The sequence below is a fragment of the Coturnix japonica genome, chromosome 23 (genome assembly GCF_054131305.1).
Source record: "Coturnix japonica strain WE chromosome 23, WE-NBRP24, whole genome shotgun sequence".
Lineage (NCBI taxonomy): Eukaryota > Metazoa > Chordata > Aves > Galliformes > Phasianidae > Coturnix > Coturnix japonica.
This window is the reverse complement of record NC_140685.1, coordinates 9,688,415-9,704,674: the sequence shown is the minus strand read 5'-3', so window position 1 is coordinate 9,704,674 and position 16,260 is coordinate 9,688,415. Positions and strand designations below refer to the sequence as shown.

The window sequence follows — 16,260 nt, the reverse complement described above, 5'->3', positions numbered from 1 at the left end:
AGATTCATAAATCACCCATCAGCAATATTCAGCTTTGGGCTGCAGGTTACCCGTGGTGCCAGGCAGCAGTTCGAAGCAATTTCTTCTCAGTTCTAAAAGATTACTTGTGAAATCAAAGCAGAGCGCTGATTGCTGAATGCAGCAGCCTCTGTGCATCCGATACCCACGTGGGTTGGTGGTGGCAGCAGCTGTGGTGTGACAATACAAATGAAGTGTGGTGCTCGAGAACGCCGTGCTTTGACTGTGCTGCTATCATCTGGGATGGATTTTGGATCTTCTAGATGAGTTTGTGCATTTTTAGTAGTTCACAGTGAGAAGGATTTGTGATACACAGATGCACTGAATTTCTGTGTAAAATAAAACCTAGAAAGAAAAAAAAAGAGAGAAAAAAGGGAGAAAAAATACTGTCAAAAATTGTATGTCCTCAAATTCTCCCTGTGTGAGCAACATCTGCACTTCCCATCTCCAGGAGCACCATCACTCGGTTTGATAACACAGTCTGCACGATCCCCACGTTTCTCCCTGTTAGTGCTATTCTCAAGCTGAGAATGTCATCAGATAATCATTAGCTGAGAACAGGATGGTGCAAATAGCAGCATCTCAGGGAGCAGCAGTTGCTTTCTGACCACCAGCTGCATCCAAATCTGTGCAAAGGTGCAGAGTCCTGTTAGTGAGTGAGAGAAGAACGGGGTTGGATGGGGGCTGTGGGTGTGGGGAAGGGGGAATGAGAGGTCAGAGAAAATGGAGAAGTCATGGCTGTCTGGCAAGTTGCACACACAAGAGTTTTGTGTTCCCTGAGACTCAGCAATCTTTTAGTTAGTTGGTTTTGTTCTGAAGCTGAACACTTAAAGCATGAACGAATGGGGTACGAGGGAAGATCTCGGACTGAAAGAAAACTGCGGCAACCTCCTGTTTCTAAAGCAAGGCTTTGGGGCTCTTTGCATTTCTCCAAGTGTTATTTCCTCCCTGCAGGTTATTTGAATGGTGGAGTTGGGTCTGGGTGGGAAGCTGGTCCTGCACGCTTTGCTGCCCTGCCCTGCTGTGTCCTGCCTTTCACCACTAACCCTGTGGGGCTGCCTGACACTGAGCCCTGTGTTTAATCCCTGGATCTCAGAGGAGACCTCGACTTGCTCGACATATTTCATTTTCTGCAGGCTCATTTGCAGATTTCTCTCTGGCAGAGCCTCAGGTTTTGCAGTATTACAGTCTTTGCAATGTTGGTTGACTGAACTTGTAACTCAGATTGCATCCCAGAGAGCCATTTACTTGCTGTGGCTAGAGAGAGGATATGGCAGGATGCCACGGCAGGGGGAAGCTGTGTTATGTCCCATTAAACTTATGGTATGTTTTTTTCTTCTCTTTTCCTTCCCTAATGTTCTGAAAACCAGTGTATTAATCAGCTTCATTAAGAACAAAGATGCCCCAACCTGGTGGGGGTTTTTGATCGCGGCTTTGATGTTTACCTGCACTGTGCTGCAGACCCTCATAGTTCACCAGCATTTCCAGTACTGCTTTGTTACTGGGATGAGGCTGAGAACTGGGATCACTGGAGTGATATACCGGAAGGTAAGACGGGAAGCATTTCATGGGCCAGAACTTTGGGTATAGAACCAAGAAAAAGGTGTCAGCTCTGAGATAGTGAGGGGTGAAGAGGCTTATTGGAGAAGAAAGAAATCAACTAAAACAGAAGCAGTTTTGTTCTGCTTGTAGGTCTCCCTTCAGTGAGGTTTTTCAGAGCGGTCTCTTGCAGTTTCTAGAATTTTCTGGGAATGAGCAGCTTATTGTGGGTGTGCAGCTCAGCCACAGGCACAACTCAGGCTGTTACTGGTTCCATTGAAGTCTTAAGGGAAGCAGTGCAGGAGAACAGTGTTTGTGCTACAGCTTGGTTACATCCAGCTGGGTTTTCTTCACAGTGCTGCAAAATGCTGAATGTGGAGGTGCTCACAAGCAAGGCACGTCGTGAAGCCTTGTTGTCTGAGGGTTAAGAGTGAATGTCTGTGTGAGTCACTGTATGCTTGCTGGGGTGCACGCTCTTGGGATTATTGTATTTTAATATTCGAGGAATTCTTCTCCATGTTCCCTTGGATGTATCAAGACTGTGAATCCCCTGGATGTCTCTTCTTCCTCAGTCTTTGGTCATCACAAACTCAGCAAAGCGCTCATCCACTGTTGGAGAAATCGTCAACCTGATGTCAGTGGATGCCCAGCGCTTCATGGACCTGGTGGCTTTCCTGAACATGTTGTGGTCTGCACCACTCCAGACGTGCCTGGCGCTGTATTTCCTCTGGCAGGTACCGACATTGCCACCTTCCTTCATGAGTCTTCTGAATGATGTGCAGGCTTATTTTTCTGCACCCTTTTGTTATGTGCTCATCATGCTGCCTTGTTTTGGTAGGATAACTTGTACTGCTATACAAGATTAATTCATTCTTAATGATTTTGTTCATCTGGCAGGCGAGATAATGCATTCAAAGCAAGAGATATCCCTTATGGTCCTGTTGTCCCTCGTGTGCTTTGGGGGGTCTGCTGAGAACTCATCACAGTGTTCCCACTAGTTGGTACAAAGGAGAAGCCTGAGGGACATGATGGAAAAACAGGAATTAAAACAAAAAAGGGAAATATGAATCATCTACAGAGATTATGTGATACCATGTAAAGAAGTTAGCATGGAGTGAGTCCATACATCCCAACTGGAATGAACTATTTCTTCAGTGAGATTTCTTGTTTATTCCATGTTCAGCTTTAACATTGCCTTTCATCCTTAAGATGTTTCCCTGCAATTAATCTGTGTAGAGCAGTAGCACCAACACAACCATGCGGATTTATTCTGAAGAGCCATAAAGCTGCAGCAGCTTTACGAGGTACAGCTCTGCTGCTTCATGTGCTTTTATCCACCTTGTGGGACCTGGGCTAATTCAGTAATTACAGCTCCCCGGGTCAGAGAGAAGTTGGTGGAAAATTCCCTTCCCCGTAGCTTGTTTGTTCCCTTTCTGTATTGACTCAGCAGCTCTGTATCTGCACCAGTTCAAACCTTTTCCCCTCCCACTGGGAACCACTTAGCAGGTAAATGGCAGAGCTGCCACTGCCAGTGCTGGAATAATCGCACCCAGAGTGGATGCTTGGCTATTTTTCTGTGTCCTCGTCGTAGCTGTCCTGAGGAGCCAGAACCTTTTGCTGGGAAGAGTCCAGCTGTCTGTCCCAGCTGTGATCATCAGTGATGCAATGTGTTTCTGCTTCAAAACCTGCTGGTTCTTCCATGTCCCCCACTGGGGATGCCACGCTCCAGCACAACAACTGACCTTTTCTCTTTCACTCCAGGCTCTAGGGCCGTCTGTGCTGGCAGGAGTCGCTGTGATGGTTTTGCTTATCCCATTCAACTCTGCAGTAGCCATCAAAACCAGAGCATTCCAGGTAAGGTGCCAGCAGAGAAAGAAAGCACCATCTGAGATTGTAGCTGTGCTAGGAGAGGGGAGGGCATTAATGATGTCACGGTCATTACTGAGGTGTCATTTGCACCAATTTTCTTACAAGTAATATTGTGCCAATATATTTAATAACCACATCCTCTCAGTTAGCTTTTCTGCAGTGAATTGAATGCTGTTTGTAGATGTGGCATTGACTCAGTGACTGATTCTGCTGGAGCGAGTGCTGGGATTAGCCTGAAGTTTTTGTCTCTATGTCTCTTCAGTGAGCAGCTCGGTCTGTGAACACCCAGGGAAAGGCAGGCACTGCTCCTGGAGCTGGGAATAACTGCTCTGAGTGAGGGAGCTGAAACCTGGCATATTGTTTCTTATGTTAATGACCAGCGTTGATTTTCACTGCTATTGAGCTGGGCTAAATTTGCCTTGTTACCTTGCAGTAAAAATATCCTTTATTCCCTTCCCCCTAAGTTGTCTGTAGTGAAGAAAGGCTGGAAAAGCAATATGATAGTGCCCTCTGGCTTTGTGCTGCTCAAATCAAGGAAGCGGATGGTGCTGTGCCACTTCTCAGGGGCGGGCTGGAAGCTTTAAAAAGAAATCAATCCACAGGGGTAAAAAGGGTGAGAGCAGGAAAACAAGTCCAGATGGTGACACTTACGCAGGAGCTCAGTAACAAGCGCCGTTACGACGTGCCTGAAGGAGACATCCAGACTTAGTGTGAAGTCTCTCGGGTGGTGAAGCTTCTTTGCATTGCCCATAGTGCGGTGCTCAGAGCCGTACCCTGCTGGGTGTGAAAGCAGTTCTTCATTCTGTTGATCCTGCTGAGAAGGGCTTTGATTTTTCTGAAGTAGCTGAATGAAGCCCTGTATCCTGGGGTGTGTGAGGATAATAAACCAGGAGTAACCACAGAGTTCAGGGTATCCCATGAGGAATTCAGCTGTGCGTATCAGGAAAAGGCTGATGAAATCAAAGGAAGAGGTAGGGCAGTGTTTCTTCTGAATCTTTCTCAAAAGTGGTTTTGAAATGTGATTCCTAACAGTGAAGATGAGCAGAAAGCCTCCGTGCTCATCTTCCTGATCACTTTCCTTGATCCCGAGTTTCTCTGGAGATATAAACTTGCACATGGATACAGATAATGGTCTGACTTCTTCCATCTCCTTTCATGTCCTCTTTAGAAACAGCTGAGGACCAACCTAGCTGTGAGATAATCCATTCACAGCTCCCATCCAGACACTCCAGTGACACCCTGTCTCCTGTGCTTGCTAACAATCTAGGTGGAGCAAATGCAGTATAAAGACTCCCGTATAAAGTTAATGAACGAGATCCTGGGTGGCATTAAGGTGCTGAAGCTGTATGCCTGGGAGCCGTCGTTTTCAGAAAAAGTCCTGGAGATAAGAAAGAATGAGCTGCGAGTGCTGAAGAAATCTGCCTACCTCAACTCCTTGTCCAACTTCGCATGGACCAGCTCCCCGTTCCTGGTAGGTTGTGCCTGCGTGACGTTCTGTGTTGCACAAGAGCATCCCTGAAGGAGAAATGGGAAGTTTGCTGTTTGCCAAATGAACCTGGGAATAAAATAGAAATACCTTAGGGGGGAAAAAAAGCTTTTCATACACTTTGAAGCAAGGTTCCTTGTTTGGTAGAGCCCTTTTGATTCCAAGTAGGTCTTGGTAAAGCCTGCTGCTGGAAACTGAGAGCGGCTGCTGGAAACTGCCTCAGGGGAACTTCTGGCCACTCAAAGTATTTCCCATAACAAACTGAAACTGGGATGTGAGGCCTTACAGATAGTGAGTAGTGGTCCTCACCACTGGGATGTGATTGTTGATCAGCACAGAGCCTTATTCTTTCATTTCTGCCTCCTTTCTCCTTTCAGCACTCTGTTTTACCACTTTATGTGGCAACCTTTTTTTTTTTTCCCAATTGATTTAATGTTTGGAAAAAAAAGTGTGAATGACACATTAATGATTCTGAAATGACTTTCTTTCCTCTGGTTTTTCTTCCTATGCTTTCCATTTCTTTGCCCCACGGTCCCTTTTGCAAGGAGAGGTATGGTTTGCACGCACAGACGCATGCAAAATGATGAGCGCTCTGTCAAAAGTCAGCCTGCAGTTTGCAATGGGAAAACGTGATTGGGCAGCGCTGCAGAAGCAGCCAAAGCACAGCTCCATAAGCACTTCTCATTTGTATTTGCCACGGTTCTGTAGTTTGCCTTCTGAATTTCCTAGTTCAACGAAACATGGTGTTAGTAATCAGCAAGCAACTTGATTCTGCATGCCTGTTTCTTGCTGATAACTGGTATCAGCTTGTTCATTTGATAAGTGTGTGGGAAAGGTCAAAAAGGAAGGATTTTCCTGATGTTGGTGTAGATACTCTTATTTCAAATATACCTGTTGTGCCTGAGTGCTGCTTGCAATGCCAAAACGTCACGTACCTCCGGCAGTAAATTCACCTTCTGGCTTTCAGGTAGCACTGACAACGTTTGCTGTCTACGTCCTGGTGGATGAGAGGAACACCCTGGATGCAGAAAAGGCTTTTGTCTCACTCTCCTTGTTTAACATCTTGAAGTTCCCGCTCGCGATGCTTCCACAGCTCATCAGCAACATCGCACAGGTAGGGATGGTCTGTGTGTAAGCTGTATGAAACGAGAACCCTGGGTGTCTTTTATTCCTGGAATGCAGCGATCCCACAGATCAGAGCTGGTTTTCTTCCTAGTATCCTCTCAACAGCATCACAGCATGTTGGAAACCCAGACTTCTGAGTGAGCCTGTGTGTGTGTGGCATTGACATCTGGAGGATTTGCTTCACTCAGGTGAATGCAGATTGGCCTAATAAATTTCACAGCTGAAAACTTGAATTTCAGTGTAGGACTGCTTGAAAGGAAAGAATGAGTCAGTGTTCGGGACGCCCATGGAGTGAAAGCTTAAGCCACTCCGTGTGCTTTCCTTGCCAGCAGTAAGTCCCCGCTAAAGGAATGACAAAGTAATGCTGCTTTCTTTTCTTAGACCAGTGTTTCCCTGAAGAGAATTCAGCAGTTCCTGAGTCACGATGAGCTCGATCCAAATTGCGTGGAAAGAAACGTGATTACACCAGGTAAAGAGTTCGGTGCGGTTCTTCACGGCGCTGCCGCAGGAGGCGCCTCGTGTTGGTTTGAGGCTGGTGAAGTTTCCAAAAGAGCAAAAAGAACGTGACAGCTCTTTTTAAAAAGAAAACAGAACTTCCTCTCTGAAGAGTCTGTGTGTGTCGTTCAGACTCCATAGCCTGGAACTTCTGTATCTGCCGCTGTGCTGAGCTTGGCACTGCACTGTTGGGCACCAGTTTGCCTCGGCAATGCGATGGTTGCTAACAGCGCTGAATGATGCTCGTACCTTTCACACTGCACCAATGCTCAGGAGCAATATCAGTAGGAGTTCTGTTGTGTTCTGTTGCAAACACAGTATCCCAAAAGGAGTGAGCAAATTGGCTTTAAAACCTGTTTTCTCATGTAATGCATTTTGGTGATACTGTGGTTTGAAACCCTCCTGGCATGTGATGCTGTGTGCAGGGGAGGAGGGATGGCTGCGCAGCTGCTGTGTGCTTACTGTAACCCACCGCTCCACCAGGAGATGAAGAAAGCCTGCAGATCTGTGACTCGTTAGTGTGGCAAGCAAAAACCTGTACAGAGCAAATTTAATCTGAATCACCAAAGTCGATAGCGTGCTGTTGGTCTCCTGCTGACATGAAATTGGTTTCTCAAGTACAGCTTGTGAATCATTGTGTGAATGATGGCACAGACTCTGAGAACTGCCCTGAGCTGCAGATGCTGGGACCAGCCTCACCTGAGCAGGGTGAAGCAGGACGTCTTTTCTGCCCCATAGGACTGCAAGCTCAGTGTCTATGGCTTAAGCTATGGGCAAGTTATTTTCACACTGATAAACATTCCTGTCTTGTGACCAGTGCAGTCGCAAGACTCTGCTTCCCATGCCAGCAGAAAAGGGAACCGCAGCGTAGAGAAACAGCTGTAAATTAAGATTCCTCTGTCTGCCAGTCTCTCAGTCCCACTGTTCTGTGTAATAGTTTGCCTGCCTTCTTTGTTGTTGCATTTTTGTCATACAGGCTATGCCATCAGTGTAAAAAATGCGACGTTCAGCTGGGGGAAGGAGCTTAAGCCGTCCTTGAAAGAGTAAGATTTCTTTATGCAATTGCAATACATCTGCTTGCTTTGTGTTCTCCTGGCTCCTGGGAAGTCTATTTGAAAGATGTCTGGTGATATCTGCAGGCTTACTTCTGGACAATGTTCCCACATAGCCATGGTGCATCTCATCAGCCTTTCAAATGTCGAGCTAAACCTTGTGCCTCATAGCGTGTAGGCATCATAGAACAGTGCTGTGAAGTTTTCACTCCACAGAAAGCAGCCTGAAGTGGTTATCTGTTGAAGGACAGAAAGGCTCGCTCGATTTCTTAAATAGGTCATTTATTTTTCTTTAATTGAAGCAGTGGACAAATTAAATTGATCCGATGCCTTATGAAGGCAGTTCTGATGTCTGGCTTTAGGTTTAATTCTAGCTCACAGGCATGTGAGCAGCAGTGTTTTCTTTCAGGATCCCCATGGCAGGCTCGTCCCTGCAGGTGTCCGTGCACCATTTCCAAACTGCAGGTGTATGTTTTGCTCTTTTGCCTATTTGAATGAACACAAACACAATTTGCCTGGGTGTGTACACTTCCCTGTGCTGTGCTTTGTTGTTGGATCAGAATCGCAGAAACCTGATAAGTATTCTTAGACGTCCCTGTCCGAGGAGTTCCCAGCGCTGTGCTGGGTTTGTTACATGGGAAACCTGCCAGAAAGATGCTTAGAGTTCCAAGGATTTGCATTGATTCAGGCAACCAAATCTGTGGCAGCGTTGGCTTCAATGCAAACTGCACTCTACCTGGGCCTAAGCATTGAGCAGCAGCTCCATGGAATGTCAGTAATGCAAAACTCAGCAAGAGGGAAGTACAATGAAGAAAAATTACAATGCTTTTGAATTGTCTTGCTTTGATACCTTTAGTAAAAACCAACTAAAAAGCTCTTGCAGTGTGCAAAACAACTGCTGCCTATTAGAATTCTGCATCAGAATCTTTGCAAGCAGAAATCAGAGCTGATTTTATTAGTGAAGGATATTGTGATGGTGAAGAGGCTGCATCTGTCAGTCATTTCCAGAGCAGTTCACCTTCAGAACCAGAACCTAAGGAGGTACCTTGTAGGACACAGTAGGAAAAACAGTATTTTTACTGGATAAGATTCATTTTTCTTGCATCCTTGTGAACCCTGCTTATTAGCACTGGAGATAATGTAGTCAAATAGCTGGAACGTTTGCAGGTGTGCGATATTTGCCCACTGCTTCACTACAGATGTTTGTGGCTTTTTGAAACAAAACAAAATCTAAAAGACAGCTTTCAAAATGCTTCTTAGCACTGTTTGACCTGCTGATGGGATGACGTGACACGGCGGAGGGTCTCAGGAGGCTTGCTATCAATCATGCTGACTTAACAGCCCACAAAATAGATCAATGGGTTTCCATTCACTCCTGCAGTTATGATTACAGTTGACTGTACACAAGACAGGGAGGAGAGGACCAGTGACCAAGCTGTGCTTACTGTATCCAGTCAGGTTGAGGTTGTGCTGAGTTGTCAGTGTGTATTTCAGCCCATTTGAAGACCCATAATGTCTTCAGTAAACTAACATTTAATTAATTTCCAGCCTGTTTCCTCCACAGTATAAACCTGTTGGTCCCCAGTGGCGCTTTGGTTGCTGTTGTTGGCCATGTGGGCTGTGGGAAGTCGTCTCTGTTGTCTGCCCTCCTGGGTGAGATGGAAAAGCTGGAAGGAGAAGTGGCTGTGAAGGTTGGTGTTGTTTATAATGCCATTTAACAAAGGAATGGAAATGTGCTTTTATGCTTACCGCTGCTTGCGATGCACTTCAGGCAGGAGATGGAAATCTGTTTGCTCCTGTGCCAGCTTGTCTGGGTCTTTATTTGTGTTTTGCCCACACATGTTTACTTATGTTTTACATGAAATGCTTTTCCGGATTCAATCAACTGCAGACCCGCAATTAGCACACAAGCGTATATAGTGTGAATATATATTGAACACAAACTGTATATGTTTGCTGAAGGTCTTAATTGGAATTTCGAGCATGAATTGATGCTTACTGTATGTTCAGGGTTTCCTTTCTCCTCCCTTGTCTTAGGGTTCTGTTGCTTACGTGCCTCAGCAAGCCTGGATCCAGAACGCCACGTTGAAAGACAACATTCTGTTTGGCCAAGCTCCTAATGAGCAAAAATACCAAAATATCCTGGAGGCCTGTGCTTTAAAGGCTGACCTGGAAGTGCTGCCAGGAGGAGATCACACGGAGATAGGAGAGAAGGTAATATTTTTTTCAGGTCAGACCTGCTGATGGTTCCTTTTCCATCTGTCTAAGGAGAGAACACTGTGGAGTTAGATCTTGATTCGGTTTGATCCCTACAGTAGCACCTGGTGACAGTCATCACTGAAACATGCAGGCAGGTCTGTGGAAGGCAGAAGATGTTCCAGGTGCCGCAGCCATGCTTGGAGCGTTTGCATTTTGTGTCCTTGGAGATGGTCTCCCTTTTTATTGTTCTACTTTTAACAGCTCTCTTCAGAAGCGTATTAAGCAAGAGGTGTGTTCTGGCTCCAGATTGCTGGCTGAGTGGAAGTTTGGCAGTGAACAAACAGATTTAGTGGTGTTCTGTTCCCATCTCTGACTCTGAGTGGGTTATTCTCCTCAGCATCTCATGTTTCATTTACCATCCGTGTGTCTGATGGTGTGAGAGCCATAAAAACTCATAGCTGTTTCTTGTTCCGAGTTGTGTGATACGTTTTTTTCTCTCTTTCCCCACAGGGCATCAACCTGTCAGGTGGCCAGAGGCAGCGAGTGAGCCTCGCTCGTGCCGTGTTCAGCAGCTCTGACATTTACCTGCTCGATGATCCTCTTTCTGCTGTGGACTCGCATGTTGCAAAGCACATCTTCGACCAAGTGATTGGTCCAGATGGGGTGCTTAAAGGAAAAGTAAGCTGACATTTAGATCCTCTTACGAATGCACACAAATGTTGAAGCACTAATGGGTAACTGGAGAGTTGTTTTGCCAAGGCTGCAGTGCTGACTCATTGCTGTGTTTCTGGGGTGGGTTGGCAGTATGGGCACCTTTTCCCTGCAGCACAGATTCTGCAGTGAGCTGCCATTTAAGCACGCCCAGAAAGGATGAGATCTAGTCAGAACTGGGAGAGGCAAAAGCCCGCTCTGCCTTTAGTAAAAGGCTCTGCTCTGTGTGATGTCCCACAGCAAGGCATTTGTAGGCATTGTAAAGGCATTCAGCTTAGCACTGCGAGTTGTTATGTGGAGACAGTGCAATGCAGAATTTGCAACTGCTAATTTTACAGAGGTCTTTGGCAGTATGCAGCTGGATTGCAATCCCTTTGTTTCCCCTTCTACTTCTGTTATTGTCTTAGAACATCTCAGTATTTAGAAGGGAAAGTGTGCAAATCAGCTTAGTACGTGGGACAGAGGGGAGTAATGACTGTGTTGGTTTACTTCCCTTGGTGTTGTATCAGTGTGCAATAGGAAGCAGAATAAGCTCACGTAGATTTCTCCACGTGCAATGACTACCAAGCATAGTTTCTTTCTCTTGGCATTTCACCTTAAGATGATAATTCACCCCTGCCTCAGCAATGTGCTGCTATTTGATTTGTTGGGTAGCTCTATTGCTCTGGTCTCAATAGCGATAACTGAGATGTGGGTGTTCTCAATTTTCCCCATTCAGACTCGAGTTCTGGTGACCCACGGCATTGGTTTCCTGCCTCAGGTAGACCATATAGTTGTCCTAGCAGACGGCAAAATCTCCGAAATGGGATCTTACCAAGAACTTCTGAAACAAAACAAGGCCTTTGCAGAATTCCTTCGAAATTATGCACTCGATGAAAACATTGAAGAGGATGAACTAACAAGTACAGTACTGCTTTTTCTCTGTCCACCACATTACAGATACTTTCTCTGTAGAAATAAGAATGCAGAGAATACACTTTGTGTCTCTGCATAAAGGGTCCGTTGCTTCTTCATGACATCTTGGCATTTGTTCCTACTTTCTTCACTGACATAGAAAATATTGTTTATTGCCGGTTCTGTATAATTGATGAGTCTTTTACCAAGGACGTTCAGTTCCAAATTGATTGCAGCTCTCGCCAGATGGGCAGAAAGAAAAGAATGTGATGCCTTGATGCAATAGCAGTGGTTTCTGACATGAGATTCCACCTCAGGCTCCATCCCAGAATCATGCCTAAAGAATGCTCTGTATGTGAATGCGGATAGAACTAACTGTAATGCTATCACACAGTGTTTCTGATGCACTCAGGCAATGAGATGTAAATGCATTTGGTTGCCAATCTGCTTCACAAGATTTCTAGTTTAATTAAGAAAAGTGATGCAGAGAACCAAAGCCACTGGGGGTGATGCTGGGGTTACACACCATGATTTCCTGTGGTGCTACTGATTTTCATTGCTCTTGCTTTTTCTAGGCTGCTGTTTCTGTGCTTTCAGCTTTGCTCAGCAGAAAATGTGAGATGTAATCTTGTCTTGCAGTGATGGAAGAGGAGGAGGTCCTGCTGGCTGAAGACACCCTCAGCATCCACACCGACCTGGCAGATAACGAACCTGTGACAAATGAGGTCCGCAAACAGTTCCTTAGGTAAACATCAGCACTTCTTGTGTTTACGATCTGTTTCTAGGGCAAAACACGTCTGAAACATGTTAGTTAAATACTGTCTCACAACTGGGGATTTAGATTCCTCTTAAAAGTTCTTGAAAGTAAACGTGAAAGATTTTTCCCTAATGGCTCCGTTGCTTTGACCAGGCAGCTCAGTGTGATATCTTCTGAGGGAGGAGAATGTCCCAGCAAAATGTCAGCCAGACGAAGAGTTGCTGAAAAGAAGCCAGCTGAGCCGCCTCTGCCAAGGAGAAACCCTAACGAGAAACTTATCCAGGCAGAAACCGCAGAAGTGGGAACGGTACGGTGTGGTTCCCCCCTTCCTTTCTCTTCTTTCTTTTTCTTTTTGGAATTGCTCCGTTGTTGTTAAGGGCGCTGTGTGAATTACGATAGCGGGTTGTAGGCAGTAATTGAGTGGTCACTGATCCTTCAAATCGAGCTCTTGGCAGAGATTTACACACCTGGCACAGGCTGTGCAATTAGGAAAGAAAAAACACCTCCCAGCTCCTGCTGCAGTCACCCGATAGCCCACAGCAGCCCCGTCTGCCCCGCGCTGCCTTGTGAGCTTCCAGCCCTGCTGCTCTTTAACTGTTTGGCTGGGCTGTGAGTCCAGCTGCAGCACGGGGTGCTCTGTGGTTCTGTGAGCCCAACTCGTGCTGTGTGCCAGCAGCCTGCTCTGCCTGAGCGATTCCTGTCACACCATCTGAGTGTTTTATGCTCATGGGTGCAAAAGGGGCTGTGCTCTCCCTGAGAGATGGAGCTGGGTCCTGAGCCTCTCTTTGCCTTTCTGATTTTTTGCACTACCTTAGAGAGAGCATCTTTTCGATGCAAGCATCACCTGTTTATGCTCCTACTGGGGTGAATTAGCATTTGTTGCCTCATTTAAGTTGCTGTGAAGGTGCCTAGGTGAAGGCATATTCTGGATGTAAAGGGCCTTTTTGGGCTCTTTAAAGTACACTGGAACTGCATACACCTGCCAAGTTGCTGCTGTTGCCTGGAAGCCTTGGCTCCCGTTTTTGTTACCCATCCTTTGTGGCTGATTAATCTGCCTCTTCCCCCTCCTCCTGGCACAGCCTTCAAAACTAAAACCCCACAAAACCAATACACTGCAGCTCATCAGAGTGGGAGAGGAGTTCTGCCGAGACATTTCTGCCTTGTTTACAAAGTCCTTGCCCTGACACGGGGCTCACACAGATGTGCTGCTCTCTGTGCTATGTTAGATTTTGGGCCGTTTTGAACTTTTTTAGTCCCTTTGCTGCAGTTCTTTATATTTTTTCTATCTGAACTCCTGATGCTGTGAGTTGTACCAACCAGCCTTGGATATTTTGCAGGTAAAGCTAACAGTGTTCTGGCAATACATGAAGGCCGTCAGCCCTGTCATCTCTTTGATTATATGTTTCCTATATTGCTGCCAAAATGCTGCAGCTATTGGGGCCAATGTGTGGCTCAGTGACTGGACCAACGAGCCAGTGATAAATGGGACTCAGCACAACACATCCATGCGAATCGGAGTCTACGCTGCCTTGGGCCTCTTGCAAGGTGAGACCAGAAAAAATCATGATGCCTTCATATTTAGCAAAGAGTATTTCTGTGGAATAGCCATTGTGCTCATTGCCGGCGGCCCAAAACTGCCAGCAAAAGCAAAGAAAGTAATGTCACCTAGAGCTGGAAAGTCTGAGCTCAGCCCTCCAGTTCTGTGTTGTGAAGCCTTGAGAGGGGGTTGAGTGGATGACCTTGGGAGAGTTTAAGTTGGTGTGAGAATATGAAAACTTATGTACAGAAAAGACAGAAAGGTTGGGGGGAAGTTGTAGTGTTTTGTGGAGGTTTGCAGAAAGGAGGTGGCTGTACATCTGTGGTGTGAGGGGATCTTGCTGAGACCCTACAGGACACATTCCTGTGCATCAGGCAGCAGTGAGCACAGTGCCATGGTGCCGGTGTGGGAGGGGTGGACGGGAATACAGTGAAACAGAAAGTAAATGGGAAGCAGCACACTCACTCATAACGTGTCTCCTCTTCACTTGGAAGGCTTCATTGTGTTCGTCTCCTCTTTCACCCTGGCAATGGGAGGCATTAATGCAGCACGGAAGCTTCACGCGGCTCTGCTGGAGAACAAGTTTCACACACCACAGTCCTTCTATGACACCACTCCTACCGGGCGTGTGATCAACCGCTTCTCCAAGGACATCTTTGTGATCGACGAGGTCATCCCCCCCACCATCCTGATGTTCCTGGGAACGTTCTTTGTCTCCTTATCCACAATGATTGTCATTATTGCAAGCACCCCGCTCTTCGCTGTGGTTATCGTTCCACTTGCAGTTCTGTACTTCTTTGTTCAGGTAACTGGAACAATCTCTGACTACTTTGTTGAAGGCTTGAAGTGCATCATTAAGAATCTCCTCCATCTCTATAACCTGGTACTTTTCTCACTGTTAATTAAAGAGGGAGTATTTCACGTGCCCTTCAATTTTCTCCCCCAAAATGGCAGCGATTCTACGTGGCCACATCCCGGCAGCTGAAGCGCCTGGAATCTGTGAGCAGATCTCCCATCTACTCACACTTCTCAGAAACAATATCAGGGACCAGCGTCATCAGGGCCTACCAGAGGGAGAAATCCTTCATAGACATCAGCGATAGGAAGGTGGATGAAAATCAGAAGTGTTACTACCCCAGCATCGTATCAAACAGGTAGAAAGGAGCACAGCTTCTGCTCCCCACTCCTTGTGTTTGTGTAGCAGCCCTTCCCCACTCTTCCCATTTCTGCCCTTTGCAGGTGGCTGGGCATCCGAGTGGAGTTTGTGGGGAACTGCATTGTCCTTTTTGCTGCTCTCTTTGCTGTGATTGGTAAAAGCAGCCTGAATGCTGGCTTGGTAGGACTTTCAGTATCCTACGCGTTACAGGTACGTGCTGTAGTGCTGTGTTGATCTATGAACAGTGATCAAGTGCTTGCCAAAGTCTGAATTAATAAAACAATGAAGATGTATCTGTAAGATTCTTGTCCCAGTATCTGTGTTCATGTAAACACAAAGGTAGTTACTCGCTGTGTCATATCCATGTGAACCCACGTCTTAGCAGCAGTATCTGCTGTTGTTGTCATTAATCTGCTGTTCCTCTGTGGGCAATATTTTGTTCCTTGTGTTCTCCAGGTGACCTTGGCTCTGAACTGGATGGTCCGAACAACTTCTGATCTTGAAACTAACATTGTGGCTGTTGAAAGAATAAAAGAGTATTCAGAAACTGAAACAGAGGTCAGCTACTGGCAGTCAAGCATGTTCTAACACAAACCTGTGTGGTGGAATTTTAGCTTGTATATTGACCTGGTCTTTGTTTAGAGTCTTGAGAGACAGTTCCTGTCCTGAGAGTGTTACCATTTAACGTGAACAAATGTCATCCTCTGAACTGTAATATTACCACAGCTCCAAATCAGTGCTGCCATTATGCAGTCTGTGCTTAGCATCTCATTTTCTGCTGGCGTGAGTGGTTATAGCCACAGCAGAGATGAATTCACCACCAGAGTATCGCTCCCACTGGGTTTGAAGTGTTTGATGCTGTGTCCTACCTGCATGGATGGTGCTGTCATCCTGCTGCTGAGCACAGCTGTACTGCAGTCTTTGGACTATGCACACATTTTCTGTAGTATTTATGTTTAACTGGCTTAATCAGATCTCCTCTCCCACAAGACAACATCACCTCCAATCACACTGCATTGCTTAAACCAGATCAATCATCCAACCACTTTCTTTTGTTGCCAGATACTGTTAGAGGTCGCAGATGGAGCTACGCTGAGAAATCTGCTGCTCCATGGACCTGCTGGGTTTTGGTAGCCCTGCGCACGTGGGAGACTAAGAGTTGAGAAATGGAGGATCTGAGGAAAGCTGTGGTGTGCATTTCTGGAGATAAAGGATTTGATCTTGAATTAAAAAAGAAGCTAAGACAGGATTCACAACATGTACAAGCTGGAGCTTGAGCTGGCATGAAACAGGCAGCGTTCTACTGAAGTTAATGGAAAAAATGTTAATTTATATCAGCTGAGGATTTAACTCTATATCCTAGGGTTTGTTTTATTTTTCCTGCAAATTTCTCAGCCATGACCAAACAGCAAAGGAACCCGT

At 46.0% G+C, this 16,260-nt stretch overlaps 1 protein-coding gene across 4 annotated transcripts in view; it reads left to right on the top strand.

Moving 5' to 3' along the window:
- The window catches only part of ABCC3 (ATP binding cassette subfamily C member 3), a 35,740-nt gene that overhangs the window by 16,455 nt on the left and 3,025 nt on the right, over positions 1-16,260 (top strand). For 2 of the 4 annotated variants that reach the window (XR_014936666.1, XM_085522556.1), the window contains exons 9-26: positions 1,389-1,566; positions 2,130-2,291; positions 3,319-3,411; positions 4,694-4,901; positions 5,884-6,026; positions 6,419-6,506; positions 7,509-7,575; positions 9,149-9,275; positions 9,622-9,798; positions 10,294-10,461; positions 11,213-11,396; positions 12,028-12,133; positions 12,299-12,452; positions 13,483-13,690; positions 14,177-14,487; positions 14,637-14,836; positions 14,922-15,048; positions 15,295-15,396. Coding sequence is in view for 3 of the 4 variants with exons in the window: in XM_085522556.1 (XP_085378682.1) it covers positions 1,389-1,566; positions 2,130-2,291; positions 3,319-3,411; positions 4,694-4,901; positions 5,884-6,026; positions 6,419-6,506; positions 7,509-7,575; positions 9,149-9,275; positions 9,622-9,798; positions 10,294-10,461; positions 11,213-11,396; positions 12,028-12,133; positions 12,299-12,452; positions 13,483-13,690; positions 14,177-14,487; positions 14,637-14,836; positions 14,922-15,048; positions 15,295-15,396 (2,803 nt within the window). In the remaining variant the exon portion in view is untranslated. Of the gene's footprint in view, positions 1-1,388; positions 1,567-2,129; positions 2,292-3,318; positions 3,412-4,693; positions 4,902-5,883; positions 6,027-6,418; positions 6,507-7,508; positions 7,576-9,148; positions 9,276-9,621; positions 9,799-10,293; positions 10,462-11,212; positions 11,397-12,027; positions 12,134-12,298; positions 12,453-13,482; positions 13,691-14,176; positions 14,488-14,636; positions 14,837-14,921; positions 15,049-15,294; positions 15,397-16,260 lie in introns of those variants that run through there. The other 2 variants (XM_085522558.1, XM_085522559.1) reach the window with 2 other exon arrangements.